Genomic DNA, 16,915 nt, shown 5'->3' with positions numbered 1-16,915 from the left:
CAGTGATGGTTAAATATAACATAACATAACATATAACATTTTCCTACGGTGAAGTAATGATGAATTATAATCATACCCTTTACAAATATCTTGATTAAAAAGCCAATCCATACAATTCCGAAGAGTAAATAAAAAAACGTAGTCTGGAATATAAATCTTACTTTCCCAAAACACATGGCTAGTAAAATCCAGGTTGTGTCTATTTGACAGAAGTAGCTTGCATCTGTCTATGTTCCTTATCATATTATTACACACCACTGCAAAGCACATCGGGTGAAAAAGCCTATAATCAAAGGAAAACCTCTTGCCCTGACTATTTCTCCTAGTTGAGCTAACATCGCTGTAAAGCATATGCCTCTCGTGGCACAACTGCTTAATTAACAATTTCCCCAGCTGGAGACCTCTTCGATGTGCCACAGGCAAATCCATTATTGTCAGTACAGGGGAGGATAAAAGGTATTTTGCTCGCGTTGCATTTGCATTTGTTGCATATCTTGCATGGTAGGCCTAGTAATATTAAACGAATATGGGGTGCTAAATATATCTGAAAATACGGTTTTAAAAGATCAATCTGGTAACAAACAACTCTAATCCCCCACCTCATCCTACAGCAGTGAAGGTCTATTGAACAGGCAAAACATTATGTGGGAGTCTATTGCCCTGATGAAGGTTTCTCGGGTAGTCAATGTATTCAAGCGTTGTACAAATTTTGCTTCCTGACGATTTGATTAACACACAGTAGTCCATAAATAGCTAAAACCATAAAAAAAACATGTTGTGGAGCTTTTTGGGGGCGATAAACAGTCTGGGGTCAAGAGCTACCTGGAAGTCTAAACAAAGGGCAGTTAAGCCCTTTAACGCCACTGCCTGTAGAACATTAGTGACTGGTGACATCTAGCGGTTAAAAGTAAGTCATACGGGACACTGTACATTCAGGAGTTCACAGTGTGTCTTATTTAACTAACTGAAAGGCTATCCATAATACAAATACGTTGACATTATGATGCTGCTTCCTTGCTGTTTTGCTGCCTATCGATATTGAGGCATTTTATAAATAGGTTCGGATGACAGCTGTGTCCAGATCCTCCTCTTTCAGTTGCTTCAACGAGAGAACAAATCACAATAGGTGTGTGTAATAATACAACGTAAAGCGAATGAGTGTGTATGTGTGTGACAGCAAGGACCCTAAAACAAAACTAACAATTTAATATGACACTGGACCATTTAGATAACGTGCGGAAGGCAGCGCACATTTGCATTGGGCGCACGAAGAGTGGAAGTGGAGTGGACGGGGTCTTCAGGCAAATCAGACAGGCAGTTAGTGGGATACATGCTTCTCATAAAGCCAACAGGATTTAGAATATTTCTGACACATGACGCAAATGTGTCTCTAAAGTAAAACCAGATGTTCTTACTTGTCCGAAAGTGACTGTTAACTTACAAACCTAGCTTGTTAGCTGGACAGCTAGTGATAATGAAGAGTAGGACAATCAGCTAGTGTTACACCGGCTAATGCTGCTTTAGCCATCTTCCTGTCACTGACATCACTCCTTACGCTGACGATATGAGATGTGTGCATAACTTTTTATCTGATGGACATGTTATTGCTACCCGTTTTTCATTATGGACAGCGATCTCAGCAATTGCAGGCCCCAGATTGGAGACAATGGCAAGCTAACCTGGCTAGCAAGTTGCCTTTGCTGCTAAGCTTGCTAAAAGCTGGTGCGTGTCTGCAGCCGCACTAGAAACGTCGAGGTATGTTATTTAACCAGCCAAGCTCTGCCTGTGGTCTGTTTGTTTTGGTCATTATCTAGACGTGAAAGCACATGCTAAGGGAGTTCGCTGTATATTTTCCTATTAGCAAGCAGGACAAAGTTTGTTTACTTATTGTTGTGTTAACTATCGTTAGCTAGCTCGCTAATAGCTAACTCCAAGCTAGCTAGCAAATGATCCGGGGAAAATAAAAAGTTTGAAAACATCAGGCAGATGGATAAAGTTAGTATAACTGCTAGATATGTTAAACTATCCAATTGTAAAAACATTTCAGTGTTCAGGGCATCAAGTCTTTAATAGTGTCAGGATAAAATGACAGGATATGTAATGTCAGCAAACTTAGCCTAGCAATTGGTTATTTTAGGTAGGAAAGCCTCATCTTGCTCTCATTTCTTCTTGATCTCTCAAAAATAAATGATAAGTAAGCACCGTTTTTTTGTTTTTATTTATTTTTGCCTTCGTGTCAAAACTGTGTTTTAGTGTTATTTGCATCCATGTTCACCATATGTGACACCTGTTACCCACTGCAGGTGTCTTCACCATGAATCAGGTGGATATGACAGACCAAATCACAGCAGCTTGTAGTCAACCGTTGTTTCCCAACCAAGACCAGGCTATGGCCGGCCAAGAATCATTCCCCCAGCAGCCCTACTCCAACATAATGTCTTCACAATCCAAATGGGTGAGCAACAGCAGAACTGAAGACACTGACCTGATCATAACTGAGGATCTGCTCAGTAATGGCACCTGTGAGATTGAGACAATGGTAGCATTACACTGTCCTGGCGAGAGTGAAGATGTCATTGTTGAGGGGGACCACCTTGCACTGAGCAATGATGGCATTACAGAGATTTCTAACAGTGACCTATCTCTGCCTGAGGTCTGCATTTCTACCAACAGCAATAGCTTTGAGGAGGATATGAACTATGAGGTGCAGCAAGCATATCGGATATTTAATGGCTTTCTCTTGGACAAGCACAAAGGGATCACCAGCCCGTTCCTCCAGCCAATAGGCCAGCAGGAAGCCCAGCATGGTATTGGAGGCGTCCGGGGCTGGAGTCAGGCACAGCTCAGGCAGTTGATGTGCTTGCGAAGGATGGAGGAGAAGTTTATCAACCAAGAGTATGAGACCATTACAGAGTTTGTTGCAGACTTTAGGCTGATGTTGGAGAACTGTTACCGTTACCATGGGGTGGACCACTGGATATCCAAACAGGCTCAAAAGCTGGAAATCATGCTGGAGCAGAAGCTTACATTGCTATCTAGGTAAACATAATTTAAATACACTGTCTAGCCAATGTATTAGTTGGCAAATGATTAAACCCACTATACTGCTATCGTGTATTTTATATGTCACATGCATGATAAGTTAGTGTTGCAAGGCAATAAATGTTTCTCTGTCAAGGATACCCCTCAAACATTTTCTAAATAGCGTATTTAAAAAATGACATTTATTAAATGTGTTCTAAATATAACAGTATAATCACATTTTTTCCGTCCTGTATTTCATCATAGCATAAAATAAAAGTGTCTACACTATATCTATTGTTTATTGATAACATATGAGCCTGTTTAGCAGCATACTATGATCTTACAATAATTGTTCTCAAAAACATGTTTTAAAAAGGTAAACAAATGTATGCATTTTAAACAACTTGTTAAATTGCATGGCTGCTAGGTTACAGTGGTGTAGATATACTGTCTTTTTATTTCAAACAATACTGGCAGCTATAAAACAGATTTGTTTTCTCTCTTTCTGTCATTCCAGGACACTGCGAGAGAAGACTACTTTGGCAGTGACGTCTAAAGGACTTTTCGGTGCAGAGGAGGAACGAAGTTCAGGTGGCACCTCCACGAGGAGGAGGCTGGCGCCTCGTAGCCTGGCTACCATCATTGTTGGTGGACATGAGTCTGTCATGGTTCAGGCCCTACGGATGGAAGAACAACAGAAGGCCAAGGAAGAGAAGAGGTGAGTGAATATTTGATGGAGAAAAAAAAAAAGATGCTGTCTTAAACCCACTAACAATATACATATTTTGTCTTACTTTTCAGGCAACGTGAGCTTGAGAAGAAAGAAGCAGAGGAAATGTCAGCCAAAGAGGTGGAAGAGTGGGAGCAGAATTTGCTGTCTCAGGCTTCCCCCCACACTGTGGACACACTTTGGGAAATCCCTGCTATAGGGCACTTCCTCTGTCTGGCTCAGTCTGCACTTAACCTCCCAGAGATTGTATTTTTTGATCTGGAGCGTAGTTTGCTAATGCCCCGATCCAGCCTTCTTCTCTCCAAAATCATGTCTTCCCTGCTGTCCCCATCCCAGCGAAGGGCCACTCTGCACCGCCGGCCTGTACTGCCTTACCGTCGCTGGGAGTCAGAGCTCAGGCAGCGGGTCATGGGCTGGTATCGGTCTGTCGGAGCCTCCCATAATCAGCCAGGTCGGGCTGAGCAGCTGGGACTCTGCTACACATTTTTCAGCACCCTTGGAGATGTGAGTCCTATGGAAGAGAAACCCTTTCACTTACTGCCCTTCTACCAGAGAGTATGGCTTCTGAAGGGGCTGTGTGATCATGTGTATGAGACACAGAAACATGTGCAGGATGCTCTCCTGGCCCAGCCAATCCATGAATGTAGGGAGTCTATTTTGGGATATGACAGCAAGGACAATGCCTATATACATTTCCCACATTTCTGTGGGGCAGACCTGAGGATATACTGCCAGAGCCCCAGCACAACCCCAGTGTCCCCTTTCCCTTCTGTGTGGGTCAAAAGGGTAGATATAGAGCAAGGGACGGAGGGTGAAGAGTCGGATGGAATGAAAGAAGAGGGGGTTACAGGTGGCGGTGGGTGTTATGAAGGCTCAATGGACACAGGAGAGTCTGATGACTTTGGAAAGGGGAGAGCAGAGACACTCAGGGGTTTAAAAGAGGAAAATGGGGATGGACAGGAAGATAACATATTTCAATCCTGGTCATTGAAGAAGAAAGAGGAAGGGTCTGAATCAGTGTCCTCTGACGAAAACTCCTGTGAAGATAAATTGGACTTTAAAAAACACATTAATTCCTTAACACTTTCACACACAAGTCCTATTGGTGGAAGTGATGCGGGAATACATTTGAATACAGAGACTGTAGAGCTAGAGCGTCAAGCCAAGCTACGGATATTAAAACAGGAGCAGGGCCTCTCATTGGGCTCAATGCGCACCATTAAAGCAGAGATACAGGAGCCCTGTCTGAATGTAGGGGAGCACAGCTACACAGGCAGGTCACCTGCTCGCTTGGTGAATTTTGCCTCCCCTATGAAACCAATCAAAAGGGGAGGAGGAAGTCCCAGTCAGGGGCAGCAAAGGTCTTCCTGTCTGGATTGTTGTAAAAGCAAAACTATTAATGTTGAATCTAAGGAGCACGACTGCAGCTGTGGCACGTCAGGGATAGCAACAGAGTTGTCTTCTGAGAGTTCTCAAAATTCAAGTGATGAGAGGGTGAAGGAAAAAATCTGGCCTAAGAACAGAAAGCGAAAGAAAAGGCGAGGGAGGGAACAGCTGCCAAGGGTGAAAGGGGAGCACAAGCAGCTGCAGCCTGTGGACAGGATGTCCCCAGCAGAGACTACCAAGTCTGCGGTGCGGAAAGTTGCCACAACGATCAATAGAAAAGACAGGAAGAGAAAACATAAAACAGGTGAGGAATAAAATGCACACTTCCTTCATTTAATTTAATATTTAGTTTATCTTTTGGAATAATAACTTGTTGGTTCAGTGTTTATATCTGCTATCTTGTTGACAGGAAAAAAGCAGGAATCTTCAATGAAAATTAAAGATGAACCTTCAGTTGAGCCATCATTTAAGGTAGTTGCACTGAAATATACTCTTATTTCTTTAGGAATGTATTTTGAATGCTATATTTATTGAGTTCACATTAACAATCAAATTTTATAACCAGTAACACTCCTGTCCTTTTTTTAATAGATTTTCTTATGCAATCATGTTGTTATTTCTCTTCTGCAGTTGGTATGCTGCAGTCTTGAGGGGCTGCGAGCGCTGATCAGTAAGACAGAAGATGAGCTCGATGATTTGGAGAGCACCAAAAAGAGATTGGTAAGGGGCATTCTAAGTTTTGCAAAGAGACTCACTTGCCCGAGAGCCTTTTGCTTTTGGTGGAGAATACAATGCAGTCTAACCTTTGCTCATATCTAATCCTGGTGACTTTAATAAAGTTTCGTCTGCATGTTTGGACTGACAGGGTCGGTGGTACCACAGGAGAGAAGCAGTAAAAGACCTCCACAGCACTCTAATCAGACTACTGAATGAGCTTTCACTCTGGGAACCCAAACTTGTAAAAGCCTTCCAAAGGAACAGGTATAACTTATTTGACATTTAAGGGGACCACCACAGCCACATACTCGTATCATGTCGCACATAGTGTTAGAAAGATAATACAAAGTTCACTCTCCATAAAAAGCCTACATGCACAGTATCTCAGCTTTTCCTCTGAAATATATAAATATACAACTGAATTTTACATTAAAGAACATTTATAACCAAAATGAACAAGGATCACATTTTTGTTTAAAAAGCTCTTTGTGTCTTTGAATGATTGCTGGACTGAGATAAAACCTTGCTCTATCTTTTTCTTCTCTTGGTTCTACATCAGGCTTCGTTTGAAAAAGGAATGTGATGATTTCAAGAAGCACCCAGAATACAATAACTTTGTGCGTGAGGAGTGCATTTCATCATCATCATCAGATGAGGATGATGATGAGGATGATGAAGAGAGCGGTTTGGGAAAGGAGTTGTGTTCACCCTTGGATAATTACAGAAAATCCGAAGAGGAAGACCTGGAACATATGGTTCCAAGAGGTCTTTGGAGTGGAGGTAAAGTATTTAACTTTGAATACTGTAATTGAAAAATGAGTTTTCCTTAAGGCTATAGATACACATTTCTGGTCTTATTATGCACATATAGATGGCTAATTAATCAGTGCATCCCTAACAGATATCTTTATTATTTTTTCAGCCACTAACAGAGAGTTTGTGGCAGAGTCTGCTGGAGAAAAAATGATGACCTACTTATCCCCCAACCACCTAAAACCATCCCTTTCCAGCACAGAGAAACACATCAGTCCACTAACAAGAAGTTACAATCATTCAACCCCTGAATCTGGGAAACATTCTCGATTCGACCTGAGATCATCAAATCAATCCAAGGATTCCATCTCAACCCAGGCTCCACTATTACCCAGAACCCCCATCCTCCATCCCACCACTGGACTACCTAAGGGCTACACGCCTATCCCCACCCTGCTGGCTAAGAGTGTGGGAAACAAAGTGACCTTAATGAAACGACCTGCTGATTTTACTACACAACTTTCAAAAGCACAATGTTCTCCATCCAGTTCGCGACAAATACAGATTCAAGGACTTAAACAAACAGAAGTACCAAGACAGCCAGGATTGGCTACAGTAATGGCAGCTCTTCCTAAATCACAACAGGGGAAACCAACACAGACTGTACAAAAGAATCCTGTCCAAGTTGTGTACACAGTACCTGACAGGCTGGGTCACCTTGTGAGGAAGGAGAGCCCAGTCAAGATCGCTGTTCATCCTGTCGTGGACCAGAACACTGGGGAGAAGATCATGCAGCAATTGGTGATTCTGCCTTCTAAGCTTCTCATTAACAACACTGAAGAAAATTTGTTTTCTAAGGGCGTTCAGGTCCCACTTTCTAAAGTGGCCAGCCCCTTCTGTATGTCTACCAATGTGCCTGGGTTCACTATTCCCGAAAACAAAATCCCTGTTCAGCAAGTGGCTCCCTTAAAATATGCCAGGACACCTTCTCCTTCCCCTCATCTAAACACAGCAGGGCTCAAGGGGATACAGTTTTGCAGTCCCCAAGCTAGCAAACCACAAAGTGTCATGCCAAACCCCTCACCAATCCCCACTCCTTCTAGTGCAGTTTCTACTGACCCTGATAAACCCGCTTACCCTAAACAGGAGCTTAAGACTGTATGTATCCGTGACTCGCAGTCCATCCTGGTTACAACTAGAGGAGGCAACACGGGCATCGTCAGGGTCCAGACCTCCTCAGACCAGAATGCTCTTGGTTCGTTGACCAACAGTCCAGTCATCACCATCTCACCCCAGTTTAAAGCCTTCCTCATATCCAAGACGTTACAGGCTCATTCTGCAGCATCTCAGACTTCCCCTTGCACCGTCCCAGCGTTGACAAATATACCAGTGGCCCCAAATCAGGAGCAGGTTCCTGCGTTCACTGGTGGCATTCCTGTTACACGTCCAGGAAGCCATACAGCAAGCACCACGGTTACAGGAAATCAAGGCCCCAACACATCAGTTGGTTTGATGAATTCAGCAAAGACACCCGCTCTTGGTTCTCATTTTCAAGCTTCATTAGGAAAAAACACAGTTGCTGTCTCATCATTGAGTAATTCTGGTGTTCCCCAAGTTCTCACACAAGCTGAGTTTAACAAGACGGGTTTGAAGAGGGCCAGTACAGAGGAGAGATCCCAAGTTACTAAATTCATTCTAGTTACTCCCTCTTCTTCCTCTAATTCAGCCTTATCCAAAGGTAAACCCTCTTTCACCAAATCAATTCCTGGTTCAAGAGTCATGTTCATCAGCCAACCCACAGCGACATCATCCACAACCTCTATGGGAAGATTTCCAAAGCTGACAATAGCGCCAGGGGCGAGTGGACAGCTGCTGAGCACTTCATTATCAGGTCAGACTCTACAGATGGCATCGAGCACAGGCCAACCTGCGGTCAACTCAGAAGCTTTCAAGAACATCACTCTGCCCTCAGGTGGGTTGGTCTGAGTTGATGAACTGTTATTCTCATGTCTGCTCTATTTATTTTTGGGTTCAGTCAGTACATTTTTAAGCTGACACAATTAGTCAATAGAAGAAGATATTGGCAACATACTGTATCTTACAAATGTTAAAACCAATATACATTTTCTGATTCAAACCTCTTTTAGGTCGAACCAAACAAGTCATTTCAAGACAAAACATTTGTTATGTAGTTCTTACAATTATTATATATTATTATTATTTGGAAAATAATTGGAATATATTGTAAGAAATTGTTAGTTTCAGCCCTAGAAAATGCTGCAAGAATGGGACATTTTCTATTTAAACATATAGAAATCAAATAGCAGTTGGAGGAATGTAAAACCTTATTTTGTAAATTTGGTAAGACTAATGCCATACATTTAGCCCAATTGTCAGTGTTGAGCTACTCAAACAAATATCTCTTCTGTGTCTCCAGGTGTTCAAATCCAGTTGTCAGGGAAGACGACAACCATTGGACAGACAATAGGTGCCCTGTCGCGTTCTCCTACTAAGAGCACACCAGAAACAACCCGTCCATCAGCCACCACCACTGGTCTGGTCCCAGTTACAAGTTCAAATACCATCACAAGTTGTTCAGCTCAGCTTGCCCCTCAGGCGTCTCAAACCCCGAGCTCTAAGGGTATTTCATCCTTCAACATGATCTCCCAACCATTCTCTTCCACATCTACTTCTACCACTCTGCCTGCAGGAAACATCAACAAGATGGCCGGTGGTATGCCAGCAGGTTGCTTGTTCAGCAACTCAACTGCTCAGGTAACTACTGCTGTGCAGAGTAACCTAGCTCAAACCTCCACATCCACACTTGTTCATCAGCATTCAAATATCCAAAGTGGCATTGGTCAAGAAATCACTTCCTTCTCACCTCCCCAAACAACCATCCCCTCATCATCAACCACCAATACCCCGTTCACCACCTCCACTCCTGGCACGATCCAGCAGCGCATAGTCATCAACACCTCTAAGCCCCTTGCTGCCGGTACACAGATCCTCCTCAACAATGCACGTTTTGTAGTCCCACCCCAGGGTTTGGGCCCAGGCAGCCATGTCCTCATCATCTCTAACCCTGCACCACAAAAAGTGCCTACTGCCAGTGCCGCCAGCACTGGAGCATCAGGTCCTGCCCAAGTGGCAAGTCATGTCACTGTAGCCCCTCGAGCACCAAGTTTACCCCAATGCCCCGCCAGGCTGCCTGGTGTGCCAGTCGCGAGTTCTCCTTTTGTAGCATGCACACCTGCTGTTGATCCATCGTTGCTAGCAAATACTTCAAATGTCCCGCCATGTCCGGGCTCCACGTGGTTACCCAGTAAAACAAAAGTAGTGTCTGCTCTGCCGAGGCTGCCAGCTGCACAGGTCTGTAACTTTGCTTCTCCACCTGGAGGAACACCCTCTCTTATGTCATCACCACCTAGGTTTGGCAGTGTACCAGCTCTAGTTTCCCCAGTGGTAACCAGTGCCCCTGCTCTCAGCTCAGCACTCACTACCTTCAGGTTAGCTGCTGGCACTCCTACACCAGCTGAATGTTCTACCATTTCACCTGCAGTAGCATACCCCTTGTCAAGATTGTTTGCACCTCTATCATCATTGCCTGTTTTATCAAGCCCTTCAGCTGTTGCCCAGCCCAGCCCTGTCACACTGCCCCTCTCCTCAGCAGGCGCCCCAGCTTTGCGTTCTTCTCTTCCTGCTCAGCAGGTGGTTTCAGCAACAACACCGGGCCCAGGCACACAGCCCCAGCAGACAGCAGTTGGAATTGCAGCCTACTCCACAGCTCCATCACAGGCTTTGCTGCACATGGGACTAGGCAACATAGCAGTCAAAAACATGGCGCCTGCAGTCATGCATCCAGTTCTTGCTGGCACACGGACACAGGTAGTGCCCACAGTGGCTGTCCCGCCAATTGTAAGTGCAGTTTCTAGGATGTAGACGCTGCCCATTGCTACAGTTAAACCCAACGTAAGCACTCAACACCTGTGAAACAGCGCCTGTGGTCACAGCGCTCTCCTCCAGAAGCACTGTAGTAAGCACTCCATCGCAACCAATCTCATCACTGAAGACAAACACCATCCTACCACCTTTTCGTTTCGACCAATCAAGCACTTGAAAAGCATACCAGTGTAGCATCCAAGCTACTCATTAGTCCTGATGGTGCTGTTTTGAACACAGTTCAGTGCCGGGTCAATCCAGTTGAGCTGACTGCCTTCCCCATACCGCTGGATGCACTGCTGGTTTCCCCCAACAATTCCACTGGAGCTCTACACACACAAGATTCCTCTTTACAACCTTCACACACAGACAGAAAGTGAACCGATAATCTCAGACTTTGACATCCATGTGAAGACTCAGATGCCACCTTTCAGATGCCTAGTTTTTCCAGGACTCATATCATCTTGTAGAAATCCTGGGGTTAGTTAAAAACTGCTGTCCAGCTGTAGTTTGACTTACATTTAGAATGTAGTAGGTTATACCCTCCGGTTAGATTATTTTATAGGTAAACGGTATGCTCAGACATACTGAACATATGTACTGTGATGGTTTTCATAAGTGAAAAATGGGGAGGTTGCCCTAAGATGAATGTTGGAGACGTTCCTTTTTCTTAACTTTATGGCCAGTAATGTTATAAAAGAGCAGGGTAGATGCAATGAAGTTCAACTCCGGTATTTGTAATACTTTTCAATGCCATAACATACTGCTTCAATAATGAATAATAGGATACTATTCACCGGTACAACTTGGCTTTACTTTATGTCTGTTTTACAATATGGATTGTTCAAATCCAGATTGTCATGTGGTCCTCTTTTCAACTACAATTTAGAAATATAAATAAAATAAACTAATAGATACATTTGTACTACATATAGTTGCACCCCATATACAATGTTTTAAATTCACAGTTATTTATTTTTACCACATAGATTTTTAAACAAATATTTACTAGTAGGTACATTTTCATTGAACAAATGTGGACGTTTCTGCATGGGAATAAACAATGCAACTGTCCCCAGCAAGTGTGTTTGAGCTGCTTCATTATAGACAGACTTGTGGAATCCTATATTTATTTATTTAATGAATCAACCTACAGTATATACAGTACATTGTGTTTGTTCATGGGAATAATTGTACAAAGTGAGGAATAGGATTGTTTCACATAATGGTACATTAAGCTACAAGGTATAAGGCACCCGAGTGACATAAAATGACATACTATCAGACTAGGGATGAAGTTTAGAGTTTGTTGTCCAGTATTTTCCTTTCTTCTTCAGACATCTTTCCATCTTCTAGAAGTCCTTTTAGGGGGAATAGGGAGGGGGCATTGGCCCTGTAGACATCTTTTCATAGGCTGGAGGAGCATTAGGAAGCTGAAATAGATTGGAACAAATACATCTGGATAAAACGGCTGTAAACAAAGTTTCCAAACACAGTCAAGGTAATATATTTCATTGAATCTCTATTAAGTTTTTAAGGATATTGAATATTTAAATCCATGTTTTATCTACACACATGGAATTCAGCACTGTTTGTTTAAACAACCTTGGGCTTTGTATCACATTAGATATTTCAGTATGATTACTCTTAGAACTGGTGACTTCTGCAGCATTGAAGGACATTGTGCTTTTCCAACTTCATCTCACATGTGAGGGTGCTGATCTGCCCCCCACCCCCTTCACTTTTCCCACACATGGATACACATACCTCCCTCGGGAATTAAACATTTGTAAGACCTACCCCTGGTCTGGTGACACAATAATCCCCCCTGAAGACATTCATTACGTCAGCTTCATGTGTTTTACACTTTTGTACTAAACAAGTAGCCTGTGTCGAGGACTGTATACAGAGTTAAGGAATAGGAACAGTTGATTTAAAAGATTATAGCTATAATTAATATAGGCAAATGTAATTATATGTATCCAATTGTTGACTGTGTTACCAGTTTCCTGTGTTTGCAAATTCTTGATTTAGGTACTGTGATACAGGAAATTCAGTGATGGGGTAACTTCCTATGCCTCACCGCTAATTTGAAGCTACCAAAATCAGTGAGAGCCATCTTGTTATCTGCTGAAGTTCCTGCCTCTGAGAAATTGACTTCTGTCTGACGTGGAGACCCCAATCTAGGGCTCTGCAGGCAAGAGAAAGATTTATGAAAGTTATGAAAACAGATCAAAAAAATTAGGAAGGTGTGATATAGTGGGGGGAAATACAGTAAAGCAGAGTGGAAAGATGTGGAAAGATATGTAAAAAAGGAACATGGATGTTTGAAAGAGGTATAAAGTGCAAAGACTGGTATTTCACAAATGGTCTCACCCTGATTATCTTGTAGCCACTCCTCTTCTTGAAGTACCAGCAGCCCATGATGAGGAGAGCTGCCAGGATGACCACCAGCAGAACTATACCCACTGCCCTGTTTTTCACAACCAAATTCAAACAGACATTTTCAGTTAATGGATTTATCTATTATATTGTCATATCAGTTTTATTATATTCACCACAATGTAACCATAGAAGAAGAGGAAGATCATAATGCAAAAAAGCTCCATGGAACACAGGCATTATTTTCTGAATACAAAAAAAAAGTTACACATACTCCTCAGCTCTGACAAATCCTCCCCTGCTGCTGGAAAAATAAATGTTGAAGTCTCCACGAGGCATTCCGTCTGAACAATTACGCGGCATTAAGCTGAAAATCAACAGAAAATTCCTTCATAAACTAACCAAGTATGGACTAATACTTTTAAGACTTTAATAAGACATCATTATGTACACAAAGTTTTTTTTTAAAGTGTCTTTATAATAACAATTAATGCGAGACTATCATGTTAAGTCTGCTGTAATGAACAATTAAAATGCATTTATCCAACACATTATTTTATCACCAGGTTGCATAACAATATGTAAGTCTAGACACACTTATTTACCATGAAACTGGGCATTGTTTATTTGTTGCCTTTACCATATTACCATTGTCTTCTCATTAAGATGCAGCAATAGGAAATACTGTGAGGTCTGCAGGTCTCCCTTGAAAAAGAGATCTATGATCTCAATGGGACCAATCTGGTTAAATAAAGGTTTGAAATGAAATGAAATGTGAACATTTTGCCTGTCATATTAACTATTTTACCCCAAAACTTTGAAGGATCTCATATATCCTCAAGTATTCTTACTAGTAGCCTATTAGGAAAATATTATCTGTGACTGCTTTCCTCACGCCACTGCCCGGACTCTCTGACTAATGCTTTAAACAAAAAAGTGAAAACAGGATTTTTCTTTTGCGAATAACGAAAATTCACATTTAAATGTGTCGTGTTTCACAACTCAACTTAGGCTGTATAAAATATGTAACTTAAAGGCTGCAAATAAAAGCTTACATACGAATCAACAAGTTTTAATATGGATAATCTATCGATTATACAACGTGGATCTCTTGATAGCACGAAGGGCCACTGTTATTCTGTTGGATGACAGCATCACTTGTTTTAGAAGCAGTAAATGTTATAGTTTATTCAGAATTGATTTCAGAAAGTGTAAGGCAGCATCCAATGTATTTATCCCATACTAATTCAGGTCATACCTATTTGGGTTGTAATATTCATTAAAAGCATCTATTTGCACGATACTGCCTACTCTGCTAGAGAAACAAACAAACGCACCATCATCTTACCAAATTGGATAATTCGATTTCAGGGAGCAGCTCCTCTCGTCGGTCGGGATGCCTTCTCAAAAATGACCTGTTCCTTAGCTCTGTGTTTCTTCCCTCCTCGGTTTGCCGGAGAGCAGAGAGGGGCAGAACACCCTCATGACCGTCACGGGATAGAGGCTCATGGATAAACGGGATAAACCCATTGAAGCAGAGTAATTACCGTGAAACCCCGCGGTCCTGAACGCAACATTATTATCCACACGTCGAACTACAGGCGTCAGCTGCTGGCTTTTTATATGAGGGTGTCTCAGTCTGTGTGTGTGCTATTGTTGTTCCCACATACCCTAATCCATGAGTTACAGTCAATGTATAGCCACTCTGTAAATAATAGATTACAAAATTGGTCGGGGATAGCATGCTAAAGGTGCCTTGGAAATATTATGGTTGTATACAAAAAAACAGTTCCATAAGAAATAGCAGTTGATATAAGCTTCTTATCATAATCGTATAGCAAAGTAGAAACTCTATGAATATTTCAACTGGTGTATTATGAGGACATTACTAATAATGTGTGTAACATGTGAAACCACAAGATGTGTCATTAATTTACAAATAAGACCAAAACTTCTCATCAACATTTCTGTTGCTTTTTAAATGTGGTTAAATGTTTTCATGGATGTATCGCTGTAGGGTCACCAGTCAACAAACTACAACAATTTTCCTATATGGAGCAGTTTTGTGGTATTTAAATCAAATTAAAATAAAAGTAATCTTTTAAGAAAGATGGGAGCTCAGGGTTGTGTCTTTGTTGTGAACAAACAGGTTGATACAGAATACATACCAAATGTGTTTTTAAACTGTGATTGGTGCAAAGAAATGAACTCTGTCAACCAATTTCATAGGAGGAAAGATTCAAGCACAAGCCCTGAAGGCATCCTTAATAGTCTCAGATAAGAGTCAAATGGTCCATTACGCTCTTTAATAACAAATAAAAGAAGACGCAAAGTATTCTTTTTCAATGAATCACCCTATTGATCTTGAATAAAACTTAATCCAGATTAAAATTCAGAGTATAAATATTTGTTCTTACAGTGGATCATCTTCAATTAAACAAAACACTTTTTTCTTTTAAAGTTTGTTTGTTTATTTGTTTTCATCATCACACATTAACTGCAAAGATTTTTTCATCAGATTATCAAAATGGAAAGTGTGACAGTCTGAAAAGGGTTAACTGGAAGGTAGAACAACTTGGTTGACTATGCAAAATAACTTACTATTATCCCCACAAGAGGGAGACCAAAACCTGTTTATAAAATTCAGTCAGTTTTGTCTCAAGCTGTAATGACTATTTCAATGCTTATCAAGTAGGCCTACATGTTGGCCTACTAGATAGAATACATTTATGAATATCTCCAGCTGATTCCCTTTTTGCTATACCTCTACATCCCTGAACAGTTTGGATAGATGCAAGAAAGCCTAACTTTAGCAGCTTTGTGTAATACTTGGTCAGTTGTTTTGTGGGCAGCAGTCAGCTGATGTTTGTTGTGAGGATAAGCGTACATACTTCACTTCTCATTAGAAATTACAGGATTTAAAAAAAAAAGTGAACAGCATCTGACCAGAAAATAACATATAATGACACGTTCCCCCAGTTGGCGCAGTATAATTTGGCAAAGGACATTTAGTCGTGCCGGCCAAAACTTTAAAGCGTCAGATATAAACTTCACCAATATCAGAATCAGAATACCTTTATTAGTCCCACGGAGGGGACATTTGCGTAATTACAGCAGGAAAAACAGCCACAGACAGCTTAATGTTACATGCATTAAAAAAAAGTACTAAGTTATGATATAATAAAATAAAAAATATTATTATTTTATATATAAAATATAATTATAATTATAATTATTAAATAATAATAAATACAAATAAAATAAAAAATAAAAGTTACATAATTTTCAAAATACACATCCTGTAACAGTTCTTAGGATTTAGCAGCCAAGTATATATTACACAGTTATTAACGGCATATAGATATTGCACATATAGCACATTATATGATACTAAACCTGAAAAAGACAATTTAATCAGAATTATAAATACTTGTATTGATCCCTGGGGGTAAGGTGGGTTAGGTTATAGTTAATCTCATTTTATAATATACATATATAAGCATTGAGAAATTAATAGATAGATATGAATGAGAAATAGGTATATGTGCATATGACAATATCACAGTGTATATAATAATGCTAAAATAGGTCTGTAATTGCTACCATGCAGGAGTGGTCTATAAAATACGTTGAAAAGTGCAGTATTAATACAATAATAATAACACATTTGAATTATTATTATTACATAGTAAATTTTTGTACACAACTATTGTACTTTTAAGTCAGTTGGGCAGAGTTGAAGGTCATGATGGGGTTATAGCTGCTGACTGGAAGGCACATCAATAACGGTATTTCATTATTTGACATGTATAATACTGTCTTAATACTTAATACTTTAATATTTGTTAACCATTTTAATAACATTAAATGGATCCAGGAGGTCCTTGCTGGCAGTTGTCAATGGTCACCAATGTTTATTAGCCCGGCTCCTCACCGGTTGAGGGAGTTATTCCCTTTACCGGTTCTTCCGGTCGGCATTTT

The 16,915-nt window shown here is 41.0% G+C and overlaps 2 protein-coding genes across 2 annotated transcripts; one reads left to right on the top strand and one right to left on the bottom strand.

Annotated features, from left to right (window-relative positions):
• Positions 1–1,162: 1,162 nt before the first annotated feature.
• On the top strand, positions 1,163–11,630 carry brd10 (bromodomain containing 10). The gene is made up of 10 exons (XM_079660137.1): positions 1,163–1,755; positions 2,304–3,039; positions 3,542–3,742; positions 3,826–5,444; positions 5,550–5,611; positions 5,771–5,860; positions 6,006–6,121; positions 6,417–6,637; positions 6,780–8,582; positions 9,048–11,630. Exons 2-10 carry the CDS (start codon positions 2,315–2,317, stop codon positions 10,550–10,552), a joined length of 6,342 nt encoding a protein of 2,113 aa, XP_079516263.1. The 5' UTR covers positions 1,163–1,755; positions 2,304–2,314; the 3' UTR covers positions 10,553–11,630.
• A 35-nt stretch (positions 11,631–11,665) lies between these two features.
• On the bottom strand, positions 11,666–14,860 carry mlana (melan-A). Its single transcript, XM_079660138.1, has 5 exons — positions 14,283–14,860; positions 13,209–13,301; positions 12,929–13,025; positions 12,636–12,743; positions 11,666–11,985 (listed from the first exon to the last, which is right to left on the bottom strand). The coding sequence occupies exons 2-5, from the start codon at positions 13,295–13,297 to the stop codon at positions 11,917–11,919; spliced, it is 363 nt and encodes a 120-aa protein (XP_079516264.1). The 5' UTR covers positions 13,298–13,301; positions 14,283–14,860; the 3' UTR covers positions 11,666–11,916.
• Between the last annotated feature and the right edge of the window lie 2,055 nt (positions 14,861–16,915).

This window comes from Notothenia rossii (assembly GCF_949606895.1).
Source record: "Notothenia rossii genome assembly, chromosome: 11".
NCBI lineage: Eukaryota > Metazoa > Chordata > Actinopteri > Perciformes > Nototheniidae > Notothenia > Notothenia rossii.
This window is presented reverse-complemented; position numbering and strand designations above follow the sequence as displayed.